General features: G+C 42.4%; 1 protein-coding gene across 1 annotated transcript; it reads right to left on the bottom strand.

The window, feature by feature from the left end:
• Positions 1-892: 892 nt before the first annotated feature.
• On the bottom strand, positions 893-20044 carry Acsm4 (acyl-CoA synthetase medium chain family member 4). Its single transcript, XM_076839844.2, has 13 exons — positions 19844-20044; positions 17447-17657; positions 13861-14068; positions 10163-10306; positions 9222-9378; positions 7185-7264; positions 6051-6174; positions 4997-5077; positions 4752-4853; positions 4202-4329; positions 3995-4094; positions 1958-2077; positions 893-979 (listed from the first exon to the last, which is right to left on the bottom strand). Exons 1-13 carry the CDS (start codon positions 20042-20044, stop codon positions 893-895), a joined length of 1743 nt encoding a protein of 580 aa, XP_076695959.2.
• Positions 20045-23952: the final 3908 nt, after the last annotated feature.

Raw genomic sequence — 23952 nt, 5'->3', positions numbered from 1 at the left:
TCTATACTTTTTCTTCCTTTCTACCTCTTAGTAATACAATCTCGTTTCATAGTATACATATCACAAAAAATATTTGCATGTCAAATAATGTATCAAAAAAATCATATACATGGTTCTAAAAAGTAAAGATAGAAAAAATTATTAATAGCTCTAGATTAAATACTCTCAGCACAGGCCTGTAATTCTAGCAACTCAGGAGGCTGAGACAGGAGGATCATGAGTTCAGAGCCAGCTTCAGCAATAGCAAGGTGCTGAGCAACTCAGTGAGACCCTGTCTCTAAATAAAATACAAAATAGGGCCGGAGATGTCGCTCAATGGTTAAGTGCCCCTGAGTTCAATTCCCAATACTCTCACCCCCCAAATTTCCTAAATAATCAAAGTTTCAGGTATTTTACAGGATTTGTTCCAAAACAAGTTAACAATATGGTGTTATAGTTAATTTCATTAAATTCACTTTTGAGTTATTTGGACTCCTCATTTTAACATCAACATTTTAGTTTGTCTTCAAATATTAATCTCATAGATGCTATGCAGAAGAAACTCTGACTTGAACATTTTTCTTAGAATTGTTCTTTATTTTTAATTAAGCATAATAAGATAAATGAAACATTTATTGTGTGCTATGCTTTTCAGAGTAATCATTTTTACCTCTGCTATTTTAAACAACTACAAATCATTACTTTTGTTGGTTAGGTCATAACAATATTCTTCTCAGATATGTTTAGATATTTATTTGCTGCTTTATTTTTTGGCTAAGTGCAAAACAAAAATTCAGTTGAGTTTTTCAACCAGGAAAAATCTTATACATTTTAAGAAAGTAATCAGAATTTATCAGGAAGTACTAAAAGAGAGCTTCAAGTTACCCTTAAATCCTTCAGTTTTCTTATCAAGCTACCTTCGTCCCCATTCTTGGTCTCTTAAAACGTTGCGCTTGATTTTTCCAGTGATTGTCTTTGGGAGTTCTTGAACAAATTCCACCTAATTGACAGGCATATTGTGAGACACTTAATTCCATTGGCTTATCCCAGCTGTCAGTGTAATAGGAGAGAAGGCTCATGAAACTCAGAGGCTGAATTTTAGCTCTAGAGATGGTCTTAACCTGAGCTCATTGCATTTTGTGGGCACCAGAAACTGGTCTGTTCAAGTGGTAAGGACCACAGGGCAGCTGCCTCTTACTGGTGTTTAGTGTAAATTCACTATGGGCTCTGCCAGAAAAAAGTAACTCCTTTGCCCCTTTGTTTCTTCTCTAGACTTGACCATAAAATCCTGTCTCCCCTCAAAGTAAGATTATGGGGGAAAAAAAAAAAAGATGTATTTTAAAATGTCATCAACCCTCATTTCTGAAAATCAAAGGGTTTAGTTTAATGGAGAGAGTGTTAAAATGGTTGATTAGTTATTGGGTTGAAGTTAACTTCCTTCTGGCTCAAGTGGCAAATGAAATGGAATTGTTTCAGAGAGGATTAGTCCATATCAAGCAGCAGGCCTCCAGGGCAGGAAGGAAACTGCATTCTGTTTGTATTTAGGATTATTTTTGAGTCCTCTCTTGAAGGTTTCAGGGAAGATTTTTCCTTTGGATACTATCTTCCTGAGCCTTAAATGAGGTCCCTTGATACTTTCAGGCATGCACTTTGAATTTATAGGCCTATTAGGCCAAGAGTACCAAGATGAAACAGGTGCCATCCCTAAAAATAAGTCACTTTGGCAGATACTGCTTCTATTCTCCCCATATGGAATAGAATTAAGAATTAGTTATATAAAGATTCTTACTCTGTATTTCAGAGTTTTTTTTTTTTTTTTAGAAAAACCTAGTTTATCACATATTTGTAGTGCCCTGATACATAACATTTTAAAGCAAAATTCTCAGGCTAAACTGAAAAAGTATACTATAAAGTCAAAATCCAGTAAAATCTATAGACCTGCTTAGACCCTAGTTTGGTAACCCAAAGGTGTACTTGCCTTTCTTGGATATTTGTAAGGTGCAGTTGATTTTTTCACATGATCCTGAAGCTCCAGAGTTAATTTCTCAGGGTTGGAGGATTTGAAAGGTGCAGATAAGACAACAAAAGCTTTCACCACCTGGCAGGCCAAAAAAAAAAAAAAAAAAAACCCAAAAAACATTTACATCGCCATCTTTGTTTTTCAGACAAGTCAAGGGCTGAAGGTAGACATTGTTAATAGCAACCCATGATAAGTTCAGTCACCTCTGAACAGAGCTTGTACACAATTATAAAGTTTGATAGCTATTTCCAGGTAAATGAGTTGTGAGTGAGGGGTGCAGCGATGCTTTTATGGCTGTGTTCTGTTTACATGTCACATATTTAACATTTCCCTTGACCTGTGTAACTAAACAGGTATCATTGATTGACAGATGACCCCTTACGCCAACAAGCCTATAAAAGAAGCATGTTGTTGCAGGACAAATAGAGGGTCTAGAGAATATGGTTTGAAGGGGTGTTGGGGAGCCCTAATGGAGGAAGGATGATGTGTCAGTAATGTACATTTGACCACAAATGCCTCTAAGGTGTTTCTTGCCTGCTCTGTTTTGCCTCTCTTTAGAGCAATTAGATCATTATTGGGTTAGCAAGCCTACTTCAAATGATTATTCATACATGGATTCTAATAGGTATATACTTTTGGTGTCCTGAAATCAAGAGGAGGCTATTTTGGAGAATGTGATTAGATGGATAGTGGAGGGGGTCCAGGCAGTAAGGGCACAGGATCCCATGTTCCTGCAGAGGGTCACTGGCAGAAGAGAGGGAGGAACAGAAAGCTGTGGGAGGATGCTGATAGGCACACTATTTGGGGATTTTTTCCCCCCCACTTGCTGAGTCTGGAAACTTTCATGAGGAATGGAAATTCTCCTTTCATGTTATAAGGCTTCCTCCTAGAACTAAGGTTATTACCGTTATTGCCTTAATAACCTTTCATTAGACCCTAAATGGCCATGGGACTTTTTAATGAGTCTGGCCGCAATCTATTTGTATCTTTTCTGTAAGAAACTGTATTTTGAGCTCCCTGACAATTTTAACAGACTGAAGTCTATTGCTTTTGTTTATGTACCCTCTGTTCCCCGTTTTTAGTAACAGTGCTTGTAGTTTTCTATGGAGCATTACCCTAGCTTCTCCCTGGTGGGGTTGGTACCAGCCCCTCATGTCTGATGACAGGCATGTGACCCAGGCCTGGCCAGTGGCCTCTATCATTCTCTGGACCACATTGGCTAGAGATATGATCTAAGATGGGCAAATGATATCATGGAAGTTATTTGAAACAGTTGAAAAGGACTTTTGTCCTTTCCTGGAAGGGTGGGGAGGATTGTTAAGCCACAGGAGCATGGAGTTGGTTGTTATCAACCAAAGTGTTCAAATGGTGCCAACTTAAGCAACAACAGAGCCAGACATGGAGAGAGACTGTCACGCTAACTTCACTGAATACTTGGCTATATCTGCTCCTGAATACTTGTTTATGTGAGCCCCCCAAATTATTATTATTATTATTGTTATTATTATTATTATTTATAACTGAAGTCAGTTTGAGTTGCCCACCTAGAGAATCCTGATCCTCAACCAGGAGCAATGGCGCACGCCTGTAATCCCACCTTCTTGGGAGGATGAGGCAGGAGGATCGAGAGTTCAAAGCCAGCCTCAGCAAAATGCAAGGTGCTAAGCACTCAGTGAGACCCTGTCTCTAAATAATATACAAAAACTAGGGCTGGGGATGTGACTCAGGGGCCGAGTGACCCTGAGTTCAATCTCTGGTACCAAAAAAGAAAAAGAAAAAAAAAAAAAAAAAAGAGAGAGAAAATCCTAATCCTCTTTGGGACACAGCTCATTTGTAAAGTTGATTGCCTACTACACTGTTTTTAAATTTTTTTAAAAAAAATTTTGGCCACATGTATGCCTTATAAGCGACCACTCTTGATTTAGTCTTCGCTGTGGTCAAATGCACAGAAGTTGAAATACGATTTGCAGCTGCAATGAATGGTGTTGGCTCTACCTCTCCCCGGATTGGATCTGGACTGCTGACCACGGCCGACTCCACGACCGCAGGGTGCTCTATGAGTGCGCTCTCCACTTCGAAAGGCCCAATGCGGTACCTGCCGAGGAAAAGAAACCTTGGGTGCTGTGCTCTCCCAGCGTATTGCCCTCCCTGACGAGTCGACAAATCGAATCGTCACTTCCTGCGAGTGGCAAAGGTACAAACCCAGAGGATATGATGACATCATCAGCTCTGCCCACAAACCAGAAGTACCCATCGCCGTCCTTCACACCTCTGTCTCCGGTGACATAAAAATTTCCTCTTAGGGTGGCAGCAGTTTTCTCTGGGTTGTTCTAGGAATCAAAAGTGTCATTTGGGAATTAGTTTGCACAAAACAGACAGGGACATGGCACCCACTAAATGACTGGCACAGTACACATTCTACTTCTAAATAAATGATTTTTTTCCTAAAAAAAATAGTTTCCAGCATAAAATACAAAAGTTCCAAAAAAGTTTAATAAAAGGAAAATCTCTCTTTTTCCTTCTGGTGCCTCCCTCTGTCCCCACTCCTGCCCCCAGCCTGTCCTTTCTGAGGACAGCCACTGCACCTGGTTTCTTACACCTGGAATTTAACCTTGACACTTAGGAGATGGATGAGGTTCTCTCCAGTTTACAGTTGATAAAACACACGGGGATTTGTCCCTCGCCCACGTTTAATGTAGCAAGACATGTTGGGTGGAAGTTTGCACAAGTCTGTATTTCTCCATTTTCATACCACATATTCAGAGAAGAAGCAGAAGGGCCGAGTGGACTGCAGTCTGAGAGCAATTTCCCCCTCTTTGCCAGGTGGTAGGACATTGCCGTTTTCGTCTATAATCTGAGAACGCAACAAACATTTCAGGTTCTGACATTTTTTCTTTTCACAAAATGACAATGGGTTGTGAACAGCTGTGTAAGGAGGGGCCGGGAGCTGCCAAAACAGCTCTCTTCCTCAGGGAGCCCCATAACTTCTCTACCCACCTGGACATCGTAGGGCAAGACGCCCCTCCCCATGGAGCCTGGTTTGATTTCTTGTCCTTTCACGTTGGCGCAAATTATTCCCTATTGAGAAGACATGCATCATATTAACATGTAAACTTGATTTTCTGTAGTTACGTATTTCATGACCGTGAAACTCAAGATTCCATATTGACTCATTTCCCCCAGTAGGCAAGCTCATCTTCTCAACTTCTAATAGATTACTTTAGAACAGATTCCAACTTGAGTGGGCCTGGGAATCGCCTGGAAGGTTATTACAACATAGATGGCTCATCCCAGAGTTTCTGATCCGACACGTTTGCTGTAGGGTCTGAAAATCTGCCTTTCTAACAAATTCCCAGATGACGCCAGTGAGTCTGGTTTGAGGACCATACTTTGAAAACCACTTCAAAGGACTCCATGATGTGACTCTTGGAGAAATTTCCCCACAGAGAACAATGGAAAGATGGGCAGCTCATTCTGAGCCTCACCGACCCCTGCAGCCCCTGAGTTTCTCCTGGGTGGAGAGGAAGCAGGAATACTATAGAACCATCGCAATTCCCCTACGTCCAAACCAAACTAGGAAATTCACGAGTTTTGATAACTACTGGCAAGGAAAGTTATTTTAGGAAATGACATAAAAATTCAGAGCAGGATGGGGCACCTCAGGTGTTCAGTTGACAGACCCGGGACTGAAAAATCCCAGTGTCCATATCTGCAGGTTCTGTATCCTTGGATTCCACCAACCAAGTGTTGGAAATATTTGTTTTTTAATTGCATCTGTAGTGAATATGGGCACTTCCTCCTTTTTATTTCCTAAACAGTACAGCACAACAGGTATTTAAGTAGCATTTATACTGTATTACATATTAAAATTTAAAGATGATTTGAAGTGTCCAAGAGGATAGGTGTAGGTTAGAGGCAAATGTTGCACCATTTTATATAAAGGGACCTAAGCACCCCAGGATTTCGGTCTTATCCTCTGGGGTCCTGGAAACACTCCCCATCGATACCGGGGCACCACTGTATTGAACTTAACCTCTGCCCTTAAATATACCACTTCTGTCTGTCCGTAGCCCTCGTACAGCTGCAGCCCAGTTTGTGCCTTCCACTGTTCCATCACCTCCGGGTTGAGCGGCTCCCCTCCCGTCACACAGTGCCGCAGCTTCTTGAATTTGTACCTAAAGAGAAAGAGCTGGAGGTAGTCTTGGGGGAGAGAGAGGGGTGACTTTCACAGTGAGATAAGGAAGACATTCAAGCAACAACCCGGAGAGCTAGGGAGGCAAGTCTTGGGAAAGATCCCTCTACACATGTTTGTTGAATGACTGCCATGTCGCCAGACCGTTAGTGATGAAAAGAGTTTCCTGAAGGAGCTTACACTGTGGCTAGGGGCGGGGAGAACTTAGCTATTAAGGAAAAGCCTAGAAGAAAATGCTAAAAATAAGTATTTGTGAGACAGTGTAACAACTAACAGCAATTAGGGCTTTAGGAGCCCTCTTGGACTCTGTTTTACAGATGAGGAAACAGACTAGAAAGGTTAAAGAATCTGCCCAAGCCCAGGGGCCTCGGGAGGCTGAGATGGGAGGATCGTGAGTTCAAAGCCAGCCTCAGCAATAGCAAGGTGCTAAGCAACTCAGTGAGACCCTGTCTCTAAATGAAAACACAAATAAGGCCGGGGATGTGGCTCAGGGGGCGAATGCCCCTAAATTCAATCCCACCCCAAAAAAGAATTTGCCCAAGAACTCTGGAATAATAAGGGATCATGTAGCACACGTCTCTCCGAGCATGTCACTTACAGTGAATTCTCACCACAGCCCTGGGGGTGGGGGGTGGGGTGGGGTGATGCTTAATCTCTCTTTGGGATGGAGTTGATGGAGGCTTGGCAAGGTCATCAGGGGTGTCTGAGGTCACACCATGATAGCAGAGCATGTTTGACTTTGGAGTTGAGCTTCTAACCACTGGCCTTACTGGACTCAGGTGAGGAACCTGGACCAGCCTGTCTCTCAGACAGGGTGGTCCCAAATGTTCGGGAGGGTGTGGGTAGGACACAAGTTGTGTGTATTTAAAACAACCATTGAACAGCCTTTGAATTGAGCTTGAAATGTCAACACAAGGGTGTTGAGAAGGGGAGGCCAGGGATGCTGGGTGAGCGCCTTCGCTGTGGTTCACACGGAGACTCCTGCCCACGCACCTCTTGAGGTCTTTCTGCACAAGCATCCGGTACACGGTGGGGGCACTGCACATGGTCGTAATGGGGTAAGTGACAAGTGTCTGGATAATGGAGAGAGACAGAGATGTTAGAAACCGTCCACAAAAGGCCATGACTAGAAGGGAGGCCTACAGCCTGTGGTCTCTCCCACCAGCATGAACCCATCTCACGGCTGCTTCTAGGAATAAGAAACCAAATATGAATTTGTTGTCATTAGTGACCATGTGTCTGTTGGGCATTTCTGATTACTGTTAAGAATGTGTATCTGGGAGGGCTGGGGTTGTGGCTCAGTGGTAGAATGCGTTGCCTAGCATGTGTGAGGCCCTGGGTTCGATCCTAGGCACCACATAGAAATAAATAAATAAAGGTATTGTGACCACCTACAGCCAAATATAAATATGTAAATATAAATATATATATAAGAATCGAAAGAAATAAAAAGAGTGTGTGTGTGTTTCAGAGACAGACAAGACATACACTGTCCCAACTGACAAGCAAATTGTTGAATTTGAAAACAACCCAAAGTAAGAACTGGTCTGTTCTACCCAAGGGCTGTGTGTTACCTTTCATGGGGGAAACTTATAACGTCCCTGCCCATATGTTCTTGCTTTGTGGTACCGACTGACCCACTGGTACCTCCCCAGCACCTTTCCCACAGAGAATATTAGTCCTTTTGAGTGGATTGAGTCAAGGCAGAAATGGGCATTTTTCAAGGCCTTTTGTTAATGGTTTAATGGTTTAAAATCTGATGGGCACATTTTGTCTCCAGTTCCTTAAATGACCTAGGCATCTTAAATCTAAAGGAATATTAATGTTTCCAAGATCCTCTTTCTGGAGGAACAAGTTTCACAGTGTCAATGTGTTGACAATTGTATTAAGCTTAAGAATCTGGGAGAAGGCTCTCTAGATGTATATACGGGCTACGGGCTATCTGGATTGTCATAGATCAACAATAACCTGTGGGCTGAAATGAGCATTTCTACCATATGTTCCCTAGATTTCATTTTTTTTTTTCCTGTAGTGCTGGGCATTGAACCCAGGGCCTTATGCATGCGAGGCAAGCACTCTACCAACTGAGCTACATCCCCAGCCCCACTAGATTTAATTTTTAATAAGCGTAATGTATACATCTAAGAAAAGCATAAATCTATAGAGGTTTTTGTAGCACTTACATTATCTTTGTAAAATACATTATCTTTGTAAAATAAAAATGCTCTTATTTTACAAAATAAGTTAGAGACTACAAAGTGAACTGATCTTCAGGGCCTTCTGTAAACCTGATAAAGAAATCTCAGCCCTTCTTACTTTGTATTTCCCTCACAGCCCTGGAGACATTGTGTCAGAGCAGTTTGCAGACAACAAACAAAGGTGTACTGTGTATTTAGTATGTACTTTGTCAAACTTAATTGATTTTTCATGGATGAACTATAATTGGTCTGAATCACAGTCTTCTAAAGGCTAAGATATCAGGTATCTGAATCTAGTCATGTCTGGCTAAGATGGAAATGCCCGCTTGGTTTCCAGAAGAGTCTGCCAATTAAAATGAGAAGCATTCAACAAATAAAAAAGAGAGAGAGAGAGAGAGAGAGAAGTATGTAATTGTGGGTGGGGTGGAGAATGGAAGGAGCTGCTCTAGGAGAAAGATGGTCCCACCTGCAATCTCCTCCACACAGGAGTCCGGCTTTATCAGTTATTGTCTTATGTTTCTTTAAACCAGAAACAAAATCTTTGTTTCATCTTGAGATTTCTAATCTGTTATTTGAAACCAGGCTCCTAAGCAGTCACAGGTTTCGTGACACTAGAAATCCTGAGTGATTTGAGCCTAAGTCTGGGTCTCCCCCTTGAGAGGGGCGGGGTGATCCCCTCCGCTCTGTCAAATGCATTCAAAAGCCTCGTCCCGGGAGGGTGTGCCTCTGAGAAAGGAATGACTTTCAGAAGCCCTGCATTCCGAGGAATCATATTTTTAATAGAAGATGGGGTGTTACTCTAAAGAGACACGTAAGAGAGGCCCCGACTTACATCCAGGAAGGCGTCGGTGTCAAACGAGGCCATCCGATGCACAAAGACGCAGGCGCCCCAAAGCCAGGAAGAAAACACACTACCAATGGCAGCCTTGATCCAGCCTGTGTCTGACATGTTCCATATGACATCGGAGGACGTCAAGTCCAGCCAGTATCTGAACAATACGGAGAGGCAACAAAACAGACCCCAAATAAATCAGTACAAACAAAAACAAAAACAGGAAAGCAAATAAACGAGTGTCTCTGAGGAGCGGCCATGCCCTAGAACCTCATGGGCTAGACAGAGGGGGTCAAGGGAAGCCCCAACTCAAGGCGCGGGGTTCCATTTCCTACTCTTCTCAGTGGGCTTTTTCAGGAATCCTAGGTAGTCCATGCCTGGAGTGGGAAGCTGGCTTTGGCAGGCTTTTCTGAGCTCACCCATTGATGCAACAAATATTTATTAAGCAAATATTATGTGCTTGGCACTCTTCCAGCACAGTGAGCCAGAGAGACTAAATCTCTAAGAAGGGGAATAAGCAAACAATAAAGTAATTAAGTGTGTAATAAATACCATGATTTCAAGTGGTGATAAGTGCTGTGACATAAATAAAGCATGGTAATGTAACAGTTTTAGAGGGTTTTTTGTTTTGTTTTGTTTTGTTTTGTTTTTAAGGAAGGCCTTTCTGGGTAGGCGAATTCCCTGGCGATGAGGAGAGGGAGCCCAATGTGTCATTAGGGGAACTGAATCAAAGTCACTTCCTTCTTAAGTTCTTGCTTGATCTGTGGGTCAGATGGCACCATTTACTGAACTAGGGTGGGACGGGGCACCGGCAGTCATTCTATGGGAGGTATCTTACAGCCATTCGAGGAGTGTTCATCAGGCAATGGATGCACCTTATGGCAACTCTGGGGAAGAGTTCATCAAAAGCAAAGTTTTTGCTTTGAGTTTTTTCCTCCTACCTTCCACAGAGGGCGTACCCAATGCCAATGCTACTGTGAGAGTGCTGAGCCATCTTCGGAGAGCCCGTGGTACCGCTGGTGAAATAAATGGCCAGTGGTTCTTGACTTCCTGTCTCCACACAGCTGTGCTCTTCAGAGGCAGATCTGAAAAACATGGTGGCCTGAGATGGTAGAGCCATTTAACTAGGATATTCCTTTTGCTCTGAAACAATAGCTTCCCAGAGAGGAAGCCCTTAAATCTCAGAGGGACTTTGAAGGTCAGTGCTAAAATCTAGCCATTCAAATCTTTTTTCTTTAGCTCACCTCCCTATGAGTCAAATAGATAGCCAAGATAGCTTTCAGTATTTATAACCAAAGGGTATGCATTTTATTTATTTAAACAATTTTTTTCATAAGCGCTTTGCTTAATATGCGGAAGCCAGACCAAAATAAGGAGAAAAGGGGTGGGGGAAATCGTATGGAAATAGAAGAGAGATTGGTGGAGCAGAGGAAGGGGATTGAGGGGAGGGAGGAGGGACAGGAAGGGGAGAACAGTGGAATAAAATTGACCAAATTATGCTATGTGCATGTACGGATATACCCCCATGATAATAAAACTCTGATTTTGCTCTGGTACCAGGCAGTCAGCTGCTTCATGGGAGACCGTCTCTGTATGGCTCCTTAGGATTAGTCTTGATGAACTTAAGCCAATGATGGTTTAGGAGCAGGCACAATCTGCAGCTGCTCAAAAGGGTTGCGTAGTCCATTTTCTGTACACTTTAGCTATTTTTTACCCTCCCATATCTTTGTTTATGCTCTTCCTGTGCCTAGAACATCAACTTTATTACCTCAAGATTAGAGTTCAGGACCCTTTGCACTAGGACAGGAAAAGAAAAGCATCAGTCTGGTCATAATCTTGACTTTCCCCCCATCCCATCTAGAATATTCTAGAAAGCGTTCATGGACTTCTATCTTAAGAAGGCAGAAGGAAGGTGAGAGGTCTTCAAATGAACTCCTTCAACAGAAGATTTATTGGTGCTAATGATTTATTGGTGCTTATTTATTGGTGCTAATGTAAAATTGCCCTTGCTATTGCTCTGTGTGATTTATCTGAGAAACTGGCTGACTTGGCCATGAGATAACTATCCCAACCTCAGTTTGTAGAGGAACAATCCATGGTCTTTTTGGAGTTATGACATTCCAAAGTTGTTTGAAGTGGGGATTCCCTCCATCTCAAAAACTGCCCTCCAAAGGTACAGATTTCAATTTGAAATTCATGTAATTTATTTTTTTCTTTTGTGAGTTTTATGCCATTTTAAAGCTTTCTTGGAGACTCAAGAGTTGTTTAGGATGAGGGGACTGTCTCTGAAGTGGGGTGGGGTTGCTGCTCACAGAGTGTGCAAGATAACTGGGATGGAAAAGAAACAGGAGAACTTCAAAGTGTGGATTTAAAAAAAAACTTCTTTAAGATTTTTAATTTTGGTATTTGAATAATGCACAAAAATATATGTGTATAATTTTAAAATAAATACGTTTTGGGTAGTATCAATTTTAACAATGGAAATACGTAGACAAATAACCTGGATGTCCCTAACCTTCGGAATCAATATATGTGGAATTTGAAAATGATAGTGCGATTATAATTACAGCAGTATTTATGGAGTGATCGTTTTGAGCTAGGACATTGTGCTAACATATCTCCTGCTTTATTGCATCTGATCATCAAGATTAAATAAAGGAAATTTAACTTCTTTTAATAAAACCACAGCTCAATACTATTGTTATCCACATTTTATGGGTAAGGTACAGACTTTCAGAAAGATTATCGGACTTAGATCTAAGTTCATACAGCTTATAACAAACGGGACACCGATGTGAGTCCTGGGGAGAGAATGTTGCGATCGGCCAACAGGATTTGGTTTTCATAGAGTAAAATTACTTCCAACCAAGGGAACTACTCTGGTATCTAACAATGTTTACATGTCTTCTCTTTCTGTGTACTTCTCTGGGAAAGGCTTTGAAAATCATTATTTATTACATGTCATCCAAGTGAATCAGTAATTTAGATTAAGGGTATGTTGATATGTCCCCGAATTAAACTTTGTTGATTTTCAGATAAAAAAAGATCAAAAACATAACATAACTTATTGAACACCTCTTTGAAGGATAATACTATTAATTAACGTTTTACCTACATCTTCTACAGCTCAGAAAGGACTTTCTCACATATTAGCTTTTTTTTTTTTTTATCCTCAAGACAACACTTAAGATATATGCAGCAGAATCCTCCATATTTACACAGGAAGAAAACTGACGTTAAGTGATCTGTTTTGTTCATTCATTCATTCACAAAACATTTCTTAAGTACCTGCTATGTGTTGTTAGGTAGTGGAGATAAAGTGATCAACCAAACAGATAAAGGAAGCCTCTGCTTTCTTAGAGCTTTCGAGCTTGTTAGCTGGGGCAGGTGTTGACGAACCTTTCCTATAAAGGACCAGATAGCAGATATCTTAAGCTTTGTGGACCAGAGAGTCTCTGTTGCTTCTACTCAACGTTGCAGTTGTAATACAAAAGCAGCCATAGACAATATGTGTCGGGAGCCATTCTCACACTTGACTGGGTGACTCCCGGTTAGGGTCTGAGGTGCTCTGGCTGTGTCGGAGCTTTCCCGGCCCTCTCCTGTTGAGAGAACCCATCCGTGTGGGGGTGTGACTGACCACTGACCCCGGGGGCCCAATCACTGACCCTGACCTTGGAGTGCGGCCCCCCTTCAACCTTCATTGGATGGAATTATCCCCTGAATTTCTTGCTCCCCAATAAAAGGCTACTCCCTGGCGTGCTCTCTCTCTCTCTCTCTCTCTCTCTCTCTCTCTCTCTCTCTCTCTCTCTCCTGCTAGCCCTGAGTAATCCTTGCTGCCCTGCAGGGCCGTTAGAGGAGGAAACCAGAGAGGGGAGCCGTCTTGGACCTGGTCATAGAAAAAGGTAACTGAGTCTGTGTGTTTATTTCGATCTCACTAGCTAACTTTTATGCCAAGAACCTCATTAATGAAACCATTGCGCTGGCCGCATGGTGGAAATATGTGAACAAATGGGCATGGCTGCCTTCCAATAAAACTTTATTTATAAAAACAAGGGGTGGGCCAGATTTGGCCTGTGCGTTCTCATATGCTGATTCCTACTCCAAAAGAGAAAAATAGGGGAAATAAGTGAATGGACCTTGGAACTCAGGTAGTAACAAATGCTATGGAGAAAATAAGAGAGTGATGTGATGGAGTGGCCTGTAGCTCTGCTTTGGTTAGCTGGGTAAGGGAAAGCCCCACTTAGGATAAAACATCTGAGCTGAAATCAGACAGCAAGAAGCCAATGGTGAAAAGAACTAGGGAAGAGCATACCAGGAAGAAGGAAGAACAGATATAAAGGCCCTGAGGTAGGACATGTTTGAGGAATAAAAGGAAGTGAGATAACGGATATGGTCCAGAGGTTAAGCAAGAGCCAAGCTATGTAGGATACTCATTGTTGGTCACAGAAAGAAGAAGGAGGAACATGGAGGCCAGAAGGCTATATTGCTTCCTACTGCTGTAAATCCTTTAACAGGTAATTCTTTTCTAGAAGGAACCTGGGTCAACTCAGCGTTGCTGCGTCCTTGGAGACAGATTCCAAGAGGCAGCTGTGATTTGTGCTCTTACTGGTGCTACAGATAGACCAGGGAAAATACTCACTGGAATAACTGGTGGAAGCTGAGCCACCCTTCCCGGCTGTGTGGAGACACCAGGAGTTTGGTCTTCAGGTTAGGGCACTCTGACATGATGGATTCTACTGCGGGGGCCACCTCCTCACTGACCACAATGCCCTTGGCCTCGGATACTTGTAGCCGGTAGAGGATGTCTCTTGCTGTCAGCTGGGTAGTTCCTGGCATGAAGACAAGCCCTGGGAAGGATAGAAGGTCCCAAGCTCAAAAGAACTGTTGTCCGCTACAGTTCCTCCTGCCTTGGTCCCAGGGCCCTCCCACAGGACCCTGGTCACTGGAAGTTCATTATGGCTCTGGAGACGGACAGACTCCAGGTCTAATCTCTGTCTTGTCATTTGCTAACTTTGTGGCCTTGATCTCTCAGCCTTCCTTTATTTATCTGTGAAATGGGGATAATGGTAGCCCCTGGCATATGGGAGACATTGTAATGGTGGGTGCTGATGTGACATCTTAGTGGTAATGGTGGACTCATCACGGTGACACCCTAAGTAGCACTGGCCGTCTTACTTCAGGTTTTCATGAACGTCATCATATTCAATCCTCTGAACCAAGAGTCTCCAAAGTGAGATTGTGAGATTTTTCAAGATAATCCCATAGGAAGGAGAAAAGAAAATAACAGAACTTAAAAAAATTGAGATACTATAATATGTTTAGTGATTTTATGTCCTTTTTTTTTTAACCTTTATTTTATTTATCTATGTGGTGCTGAGGATTGAACCCAGTGCCCCACGCATGCTAGGCAAGCACTCTACCACAGAGCCACAACCCCAGCCCCAATTTCTCTCTCTTTTTGGTACTGGGGATTGAAACCAGGGGCACTTAACCACCGAGTCACATCCGCAGCCCTTTTTTGTATTTTATTTAGAGACAGAGTCTCACTGAATTGCTAAGTGCCTTGCTAAGTTGCTGAGGCTGGCTTTGAACCCTCCATCCTCCTGCCTCAGCCTCCTGAGTTGCTGGGATTACGGGTGTGTGCCACTGCACCTGACTCCTATTTCCTTTTTGTATATATATTTTATAACATGCATACTCTATTAGTGAAGTAGAACAGTATTAAAAAAAACTATAATCAAATGGCAAGAGGCATGTCCTAAATATTTTTATTGATAGATTATACAACCCCAGATACCTGGAGCCTACCGTTCTAAGCAATCCTGGGAGGTTCATACAGTCGTTACCATTTGATGGAGATGAAATCTGATCACAGCTGGTGAGTGGCAGAGGCAACCCTCAGGTCTCTGGGTCCCCATGGCTTAGCATCACTGAAATTTACCTAGACTACTATGGCACTGCCTAATTTATACCATGTCCTCACTTTATCCTAAACACTGATTGGACATAGGCCTCAAAGTACCAGTTCCTGATGAGAAGAACATATGTGGCAGAATTGGATGTAAGAAAGAGAGAAGGTAGTTGCATTTTCTAAAGTGAGTCTGTGGGGAAAAAAGTGGTATTATGTAAAGCATTCTGGATACCCTCTATCTTTCATGGAGCACTTACAGTGTGCCTAGGATCTCACTTAAAATCAACCCCAGTGTGACAAGCCACCCACGGGTTGCGGGGTCAGTGTCAGAGTCATTACCCAGACTTCCAAGGTGTATGCTGTATACCAGACTGCTCATTTCTTGATGAATTCCCCCAAGTTAGCTAAACAGGGAGATGTGAATTCCCAGGGAGAAGACCATATTTTTTTGAATATATTTTTAAAACTCTTAAACATCATCCTCTTATGAGAAAATGAATAATCATGTCAATATAAGGAAGTTGATTAAAGAAACGTCCTAGAGGATCTCAGAACATTCACCCAATTTAAAAATATACTATTCTTTATCTTACAAACCACTTGTTCCTAATGAATCTTAATGAATCTCAAATAATGGGTCCCCTGGATTTGTGATGTGAATGTGTCCAAAGGATAAACTTCTATTTCAGAGGGACTGGAGTAATTTCAGAGAGTAAATATTCAACAGATAACAAATATCTTGGGCTGTACTGTATGCAACTTTTCAGCAAAACCAAACTGTTCTCCCACAGATTACAATATAATCAATCTCAGTATTCACAGAGAATATTTGTTAATTCTGAATTAGAAAACAGACCCCTCAGCGGCTTGCTTTACGTTGAATTAACTGAGTGCTTTCGAGCATTGTTTGTGTTTATTTCCGTCAGCATTTCGTAATTTGTAGTTGTTCCAAATAATATTAAGTATTTTTTTTAGGACAAGTAGACAACCTTTAATCTTCTCCCAACCTATGATTAGTTTCACATTAGCAAGTCATTTTTCAATAGTGAATATAAAAAGAATTTGATATATTGCTGCTTTAATTCATAATCATATTGGCAGAACATTTTTCAATATTATTATAAAATTCTTACTATCATATTAGCATCATTACTATCTTCTCCTTATTATAAATCATCCTTCAAGTGATAGCCCATGAAGTGGAGGTGCCAGAGTTTTAATCAGCAGTAAACACATCTCACCTTCCATCTTGGCTAAGTTATAATTTATGTAACCATTTCTATTTGTTTCCAGTTTTTTACTATTGTTAATGCTATTGCAACAAAGCATCTTTGTGTTCTCTATGGTAGTATCCTTCCGTATGCTTATTGGTTTATTATTTCTGAATTTTTTAATTGGTGCATTATAGTGGTGCATATCGATGGAATTTGTGCTTTCGGATTAATACACGGACACCACATAGCAATATGATTTGGTCAATATTACTCCCAGCACTTTCCACCTCCTCTAGCTTATTTTTAATTTGTTTATAAAGATTTATGTTGTGTTTCAGAGCAGATATCAGCAAATTTTTTTTGGGGGGGGCAATAAAAGGCCAGCTAGTGAATGTGTTAGGTGTTGTGGGGCTGTATGATCAATCTTGGTCTTAATTAGCATTTCTGATGCTGTAGAACGAATGGAGCCATAGATAATACATAAATGAATGAGCACAGCTGGATCCCATTACAGCTTGATTTACAAAAACTGGTGGCCAACTTCAGGCTCTGCAGTTGGGAGAAAAAAAAATGTATAACTGAATATATTAATCTTTTTGTCAGAAAAAGGTAGAGGTTTTCCAACTGGGATCTGTCTACAATACATATATTTATAAGTCCTAACATTATAAAATGCTTTTTATTTATTTTTTATTTTTATTTTTTGTATTTTTACATCAGAAAGAATCCAAATATATTCAGAGAAGAAAATTATAGATCATCAGGCTGAACAAGTCATAATCCAGGACTGCAAAGAAGCATTGGTACCCACATTGGCTCTTATGGAGCTTTGCATTTAACTCCTAACGGCTCAACTTTCTAGCTCTGTGCCTCTGGGCAAACTCCTTAACCTCTCTGAGAATCTCCTACAAAAAGGTTGTCACTGGAACACTGACTTCTTCAGGGAGTTGGTATTGCATTATGTTTGCCCTTAATTTCAACCCTTCTCTTCCTGTCCTTGGTAAGCACAGAGTAGCCAACGCTAATGTTTTAGAAAAGGCTGAGGTTTTAATCTCTGTGTGTCTCTGCATGATGGAAAGATGTGACATGTTGACACTCACCTGTTCGCATGCAAGCCACATTGATGAGCCACCATTCGGGGATCCGGGGCAGGATCACGGCCACTCGGTCTCCTCTCTGCAGGCCACAGGGCTTGGTGAGCACATTGGCTGCCTTTCGGGACAAGGAGCCCAGTTCTCTAAAGCTCCATTTCACCTCGTCCCCTTGGCCATTCACCCACCACAGGGCTGGGTTGGCTGGTCTCTCCCCTGTCTGGCCAGAGACATAGGAAAGAGAAGAGAAGGTGCTGTGGTTTGGAAGTGTCATCTGTTAGATAAAGGCTTGGTCCCCAGCTGGTGGTGCTACTGGGAAGTAGTAGAAACTTTGAGAGGCGGGGCCTAATGGGAGGCAGTTGAGTTATTGGGGGCGTGCCCTTAGAGAGATATTGGCACCCTGGCTCCTTCCTCTCTCACCCCTTTTGCTTCTCAGCTGCCCTGAGGTGAACAGGCCTCCTCCACCATATGCTCCTGCCACGATGTACCGTGGTGACACAGCCCCAAAGCAACAGGTTGGCATTGACTGAAATTGTGAGCCAAAATAAACCTTTCCTCCTTTTAAGTTGTTCATCTCAGACATTTTGTCATAGCCACAGAAAGCTGACTAACAAGGCTTATAGGACTGGCTACCAGACATATGGGACATCTGCTGTTACTCCTCCTCAACACCCTTCCCTTGCATTTTAGTAACAGCAAGTCAGTTTATCTCTGGGGGGACTGTTCCTCTCCTACAGAACACAGCCTTGGTGAGACAACCCATCAGGGTGCTTGCCCTTCTCTGAACAGGGGGTGGGTATGTGACCAAAGTTGGGCCAATCAGACCTTTTCTCCATGTGAATATTTTAGTTTTCGGAGAGGAAACCCAAAGAGAAAATGATTGGAACCCAGAACCTGGCTCTGGGTCCTTGGTACTTCTGTGTTCCCAGGGAGCTGTCCTGGGAACATGGCCATGGACGTGGCCCATGTTTGGGGCTGTGTGACCTTGGATAAGCAGCTTAACTTCTATGTTTAAGTTCCGTATCTGAACCTCTTCTCCCCCAGGGTGGTTATGGGGATTTGATATAGGTCAGTATTTCCCAATCCGATTCATTTGAGTATGGTTTCTTCCCACCAGATGTGCCTACACCTGCACTATTGTTCTTTATGTTTGTCTTTACACTGATTCACTTGTATACTTTTATTCAAGAAGAAAAATGCACCCAGTAGTTTGGGAGGCCGAGGCAAGAGGATCACAAGTTCAAAGCCAGCCTTTCAGAAAAAGCCAGGTGCTAAGCACTCAGTGAGGCCCTGTCTCTAAATAAAATACAAAATAGGGCTGGGGGTGTGGCTCAGTGGTCAAGTGCCCCTGGGTTCAATTGCCAATACAAAAAAGAAGAAGGAGAAGGAGAAGGAGAAGGAGAAGGAGAAGAAGAAGAAAAATGAATTTAATCAGTACCACTTGCTAAAAATAGGTAACAGAACTGGGCATGGTGGCACATACCTATAATCCCAGGAACTCTGGAGGCTGAAGCAGGAGGATCACAAATTGGAGGACAACTTGAAGATTTAGTGAGACTCTTTCTCAAAATAGAAAATAAAAAAGGGCTGGGGATGCAGCTCAGTGATAAAGTGCCCTGGGTTTAATCCTCAGTACCACAAAAAAAATTTTGTAAAAAAAAAATAGATTTCAGGAATATCTATAGTGAAAGCCAAAATATGCCCTTAAATTTTAACCTAAAGATAGTCAAATGCTACCTGCTCTCTCTGCTTAAAAGAGAATCTAGCAAGAATTAAGTGTTAAAAGTCACAATGACCAAGATTTCAAGGAAGACTTTCCCACTTTAATTAACTAACAAGAAGGACTAATTTAACATCATTGAATGCCTTGTGGATCTGGTACCTGGCATCATCTTCTGGACCACGGGGCAGAGCACTTGGCTAAGCGCTGATACACGAAGTGTTTCGTGGGGTGCCTGGCCTGGGGTGGGGTCAGAAAGCAGGGCCCTTGTCCCCGGACTGCAGAGCAAGCCCTCTGTGAAGCATGTGTGATTTATTCGTCTTCATCTCGGATCTTCCCCTACTTATTCCAATAATAACTGTATCCATGAAACCAAAGCTCAAGTTACTACATTTTCGCCTAAGCCTGTGACTATCTGAACCCAAGGACCTGTTTACGTGGGACTTGGATAAAAAAGAGGGAAAGAAGCATAAATGACTGAGTGACCGTGATATATGTGGGCGGGAGGAGGAAGGGACCAGGGAGACTCCAGAGAAAGCCTGATGAAGGTGAGGGCCTGAGACCTCAGGGGACAGGGGACGGCCATTGGAAGACCCAGGAAACCGGAGCAGGTTAATGGACCGAAATGAAATCGAAGAGAGGACCCCGGGGCAAGGAAACGGAAGACAGAAGCCATCATCTCATACCTTCTCCTTTTGAGACCACTGGTCCAGCACATCCCCAGCAAAGTTAAAGTTCTTAGGCACCGACTTGTCACAGAGATTTATGGCTTCAAAGTCAGCAGTAGTCAGAGGCGCCCGAATCTGGTGATCGCCATGAAAGTGGCGACCAGAGAGCTTGGCCAGCCAGGTGAGTCGAAAAGTCCGGTAGTGGAGAAGGATCTTCATGGTCTCCAAAGGACTTTGTCTACAGATGGGGACACAGAGGTATCCCAGCCTGTGGGGAGAGACAGAGAGTGTCAGCTGTAAAAAAAAACAATTTGTAAAAAAATTATTCAAAAAGAAAAATGCACCCAGTGGCTTGGGAGGCTGAGGCAGGAGGATCGCAAGTTCAAAGCCAGCCTTAGCAAAAGCCAGATGCTAAGCAACTCAGTGAGGCCCTGTCTCTAATAAAATAAAAAATAGGGCTGGGGATATGGCTCAGTGGTCCTGTGCCCCTGGCACATTGAGGAGCCCCCAAAGAACACTCCATCCTTCTTCAGAGCTGTGGCCATTAGAGGCTGACTGGTCCCCTACCAGTGGACTCTCCTTCTTCCATCTGCCTGTGACCAGGTTGATTCCTACTTTCTGCTAAACAAAACCGAAAGCAGATAGAACACTTGCTGCCTGGATTGACATTGTCAATCTGCCGGCCGTGTGTGCTGTTGTGATCCTGTGTGCTATCCCTCCTCCAGTAAACTCTTCATGAATGTCCACTTCTACCACTCAGAGTTGGCCTGCCATGGACCTGATTCTGGCTACCCTGTTCTCCTTTTCCCTCAAGTTCCCATTACAATCGGTGACTGTGGGGTTGATTTGGGGTCACATTACTTATCTTCTTTAACTCCCACGTTCTCATCTGTAAAGTGGGGAAATATTATTTACCTTCCTCCTAGGGTTATTTAACAAGAAAAGGTGTAAATACCTCGCTTGTACCAATGCATTCAGTTGGTAACTACTGACACTGTAAAGATCATCTCCAGGAGCGCTGTTGTATGTAGCGCAGTTTCCTGGAGAGTCCTACTGTATTCATCAGGAGTTCTGGATTTCACTCTCACCTATGTCAAAACTAGCTTGGTGACATTGGTAGTCACTATTGTTTCCAGACTCCCATCTGCAATCTAATCTATTTTTACTAATTCTATAATCACTTCTTCTTTTGAATTTTCATATCTCCCATCTGTACTACTCATGTGACAGTCGTCTACCTGGTACTCTCTATTTTTTTTAAATGTTTTTTAGTTGTAGATGGACACAATACCTTTATTTATTTTTCTGTGGTGCTGAAGATCGAACCCAGCTCTTCACACGTGCAAGGCAAGAGCTCTAACAATGAGCCACAACCCCAGCTTCCTATCTGGTACTCTTAATTATCATTTTTATCTATGTCTCCCTAATCTACCTAGGTGGTGTGGGTAGAAGCTATGAATTGCATTCTTTGACTACACCTGACTTATAGCCAATGATAAAAGCCAGTGTTTTTGAAGTTATTGCTACAGGCAAGACACTCTGCTTTCCTGGTACCATTGACATGCATGAGAAGCTTGAGGCTGGTGCTACAGTTATTCACATGTTGTGGATGAAGACCCTGAGGCTCATGAGGACTTAATGAACTTGCCCAAGGTCATCCAGCTCATGGTTTGAAGCTCGGTGGTCTGGCTTCAGAGCTTGGTTTCTCTTTGCTGGTTAAGTCTCCTTTGTACTGCCTTGTCCAGTAAGGGCTTCTTGTAGGTGCCGAACACCCTCACCCTCTGCCCTTCGGTTCTATGCAGTTGATTTGCATGGAGTGGAAGAATCTGCTGGTGCAGAGGGCTCCTGGGCCTGGGCACAGGCATAAGAACTGAACAACAGAACAACAGAGCACCCTCTCATCATTATTGCTAAGCCCTCTTTGGTGCTCAGAGTGATGTCTGCACAAATGTGTTTGGTACAAAAGCAACTTGCTCTAGCCCAGAAGAGCTATGTCTGGCAGTACTGTCAGTATTAAACTCTCTTATGTCAAGGTAGAAAGAGGGCAACTTTCTGGGAGTGTGTTGGAGGTATCACAAGCAGAGAAAAGAGGGTAAGAAGAAAGAGAGTGGGCCAGGCTCATGATTTAGAATCCTACCAAGAGTGAGACCCCTGCATTCTCCTCCTAATGCACAAACCCATACACACTTGAATCCGTAATTGTCCCTCTCAGTGACCTTTGCCAAGTTGCTCTCCAACTCTCCTTTCCGTCTGTGCGATGAGCAATGAACGTAAAGACGATACCTTCTTTGCTGGCTTCCGGTGGGGTTTAAGTGAATACCTCTTCCTATGTCTGGTGCACATCTGTGATTCAATAAATGCTGTGTATTAAAACCCAAACCTCAACACCATTTATGGTGGAAGGCTACTTGACATACAACGAAAAAAAAAAAGTAGAAAAGCTATTGGTCTGGGCTAACGTTTCTTCACCCCTGTTTTACTGCCATGTTGCTAGGCACCGTGCTGACATCTGTCCCCTTCAGTCTCAGCCTTCTAACCTTCACTTCCATTGTTGAAACCTTTCCTGGTCTCAGTTAAATGATGCACTGGAAAGACTTTCAAGTCACAGGGCACCTTCCATACTTTTGCTTCCTACAGCGAATAGTGAAGAGAACTTAGCAAATGGCTTTTAATTGCTAAATAGCTTTTAATACACATCTGTTCTCCATTTTCTCCTCTGAATTGAAAAAAATGACATTTCACGAATTGTTTATTGCCCAGACCTCCTGAAAAGATTTTCCTTATCTTAGTAAATGACCACATTAGCATACCAACAAATCTGAAACTTCGTATTGTAAATAATATACATTTCAGCCTTGCCTGTGTTCTGTGCATTGGCAAAGCCGATTAGGCAAACTCAATCATTAGTTCATGAAAAAATACAAATCAAGATATTACAGAGTAGGATTTTTCAAGTTTCAAAAGTTCGAAAAAAAATTTTTTTTTTTTTTTTTTTTTTGCGAATAACTTTCCTTATTTTCTACCTCTTTGGTTTGCCTTTGACTTTCAGAATAGATTTGGTACAAGATGGACCTTTAAGGACACAGCAAAACTCTGAGGAGCCGCCATTTTGCATCAAACACCGCCATTTCCTCACTCGGGAGACTGCAACAAGTTTTTATGACTCCACGGTCAAATCTGAGGGTCTCGGACTATGTTATCCCAACACATTATATTTGTAGAAATTTGTATATAAATGTTTAACAAAATATCTCCAGAAAATTTCTGTAAAAGTGAGAGAGTTGAAATAAGTGACATCCAAAGGGTGATGTCACTCTTAGTGACTTCTTCAGTGTTCAGAGAAAGCTTAACAGTGAAAAAAAAAAATTATCAAGCACTTGGTGGACTCTCATATTAAGGACTTTTATGTAATACCTTGCTTCATTTTATCACTGGCCCTAGGACGCAAGAATTTCACCTACACACCATTTACTATTTCATGCGTCAGACACCAGAGGCCCTGAGAGGCAAAGTAATTCACCAAAGGCCGTTCATGTGAGCAAGAAGCTGCGGTTCCAGTGCCCCTTTGATCTCTCTATAGCCAATACAAGGAAATGCTATCCCAGAATTTTTGCTCTACTTCTATCAACTTTGATCAGGTAGAACGGTCCATTTTTCTATCAAACGGAGAAGACCTGGGGTTGGGTCTGCCGTGATCCAATCATGGCAAGACAATGCGCCTCCTGTGCAATAGATTTAAATACACTTTCACAACTTTGCATTTATTAGAGTTGCCTCCGTGTGACCACAGGCATCTGACCTTACCTGAAAAATGGTATTATTGATCCGGAAAGGCCTTCAGCTCCTTTGCAAAGACTCAGCTCTGTATCTGCCAGAATACTGGTTCCTTCCTTCTCTTTTGGTGATGTCTATGCCATTGTGGCCCCAAGTCTCTGGCGTGCAGTTGGGAGGCTCCTAATCCTGTGGGAGGAGAGTTTTTGTTTCGTGGATAACCTGTGGTTAAAGGGACAGCAGCTTATAAGACCCAGCTGGGAGGGGAGAAAGGAAATACAGGAGCAGCCGTCTCTCACAGTTCAGTGCCCAACAAAGGCTAAGCTCCAGAACATTAAGGGATTATTCTCATTCTT

Source organism: Callospermophilus lateralis, chromosome 19 (assembly GCF_048772815.1).
Source record: "Callospermophilus lateralis isolate mCalLat2 chromosome 19, mCalLat2.hap1, whole genome shotgun sequence".
Classification (NCBI taxonomy): domain Eukaryota; kingdom Metazoa; phylum Chordata; class Mammalia; order Rodentia; family Sciuridae; genus Callospermophilus; species Callospermophilus lateralis.
This window is presented reverse-complemented; position numbering and strand designations above follow the sequence as displayed.

Bases quoted from the DNA above. Each gene is read 5' to 3' on its own strand.
- Acsm4 (XM_076839844.2), bottom strand. From the start codon at position 20,044: ATGAAGATCCTTCTCCACTACCGGACTTTTCGACTCACCTGGCTGGCC. The intron at 17,658-19,843 runs GTATGAGATGAT...GTCTCTGGCCAG, and splicing joins AGTGGTCTCAAAAGGAGAAG to ACAGGGGAGAGACCAGCCAA. The intron at 10,307-13,860 runs GTGAGTATTTTC...CATGTTTTTCAG, and splicing joins AGCTTCCACCAGTTATTCCA to ATCTGCCTCTGAAGAGCACA.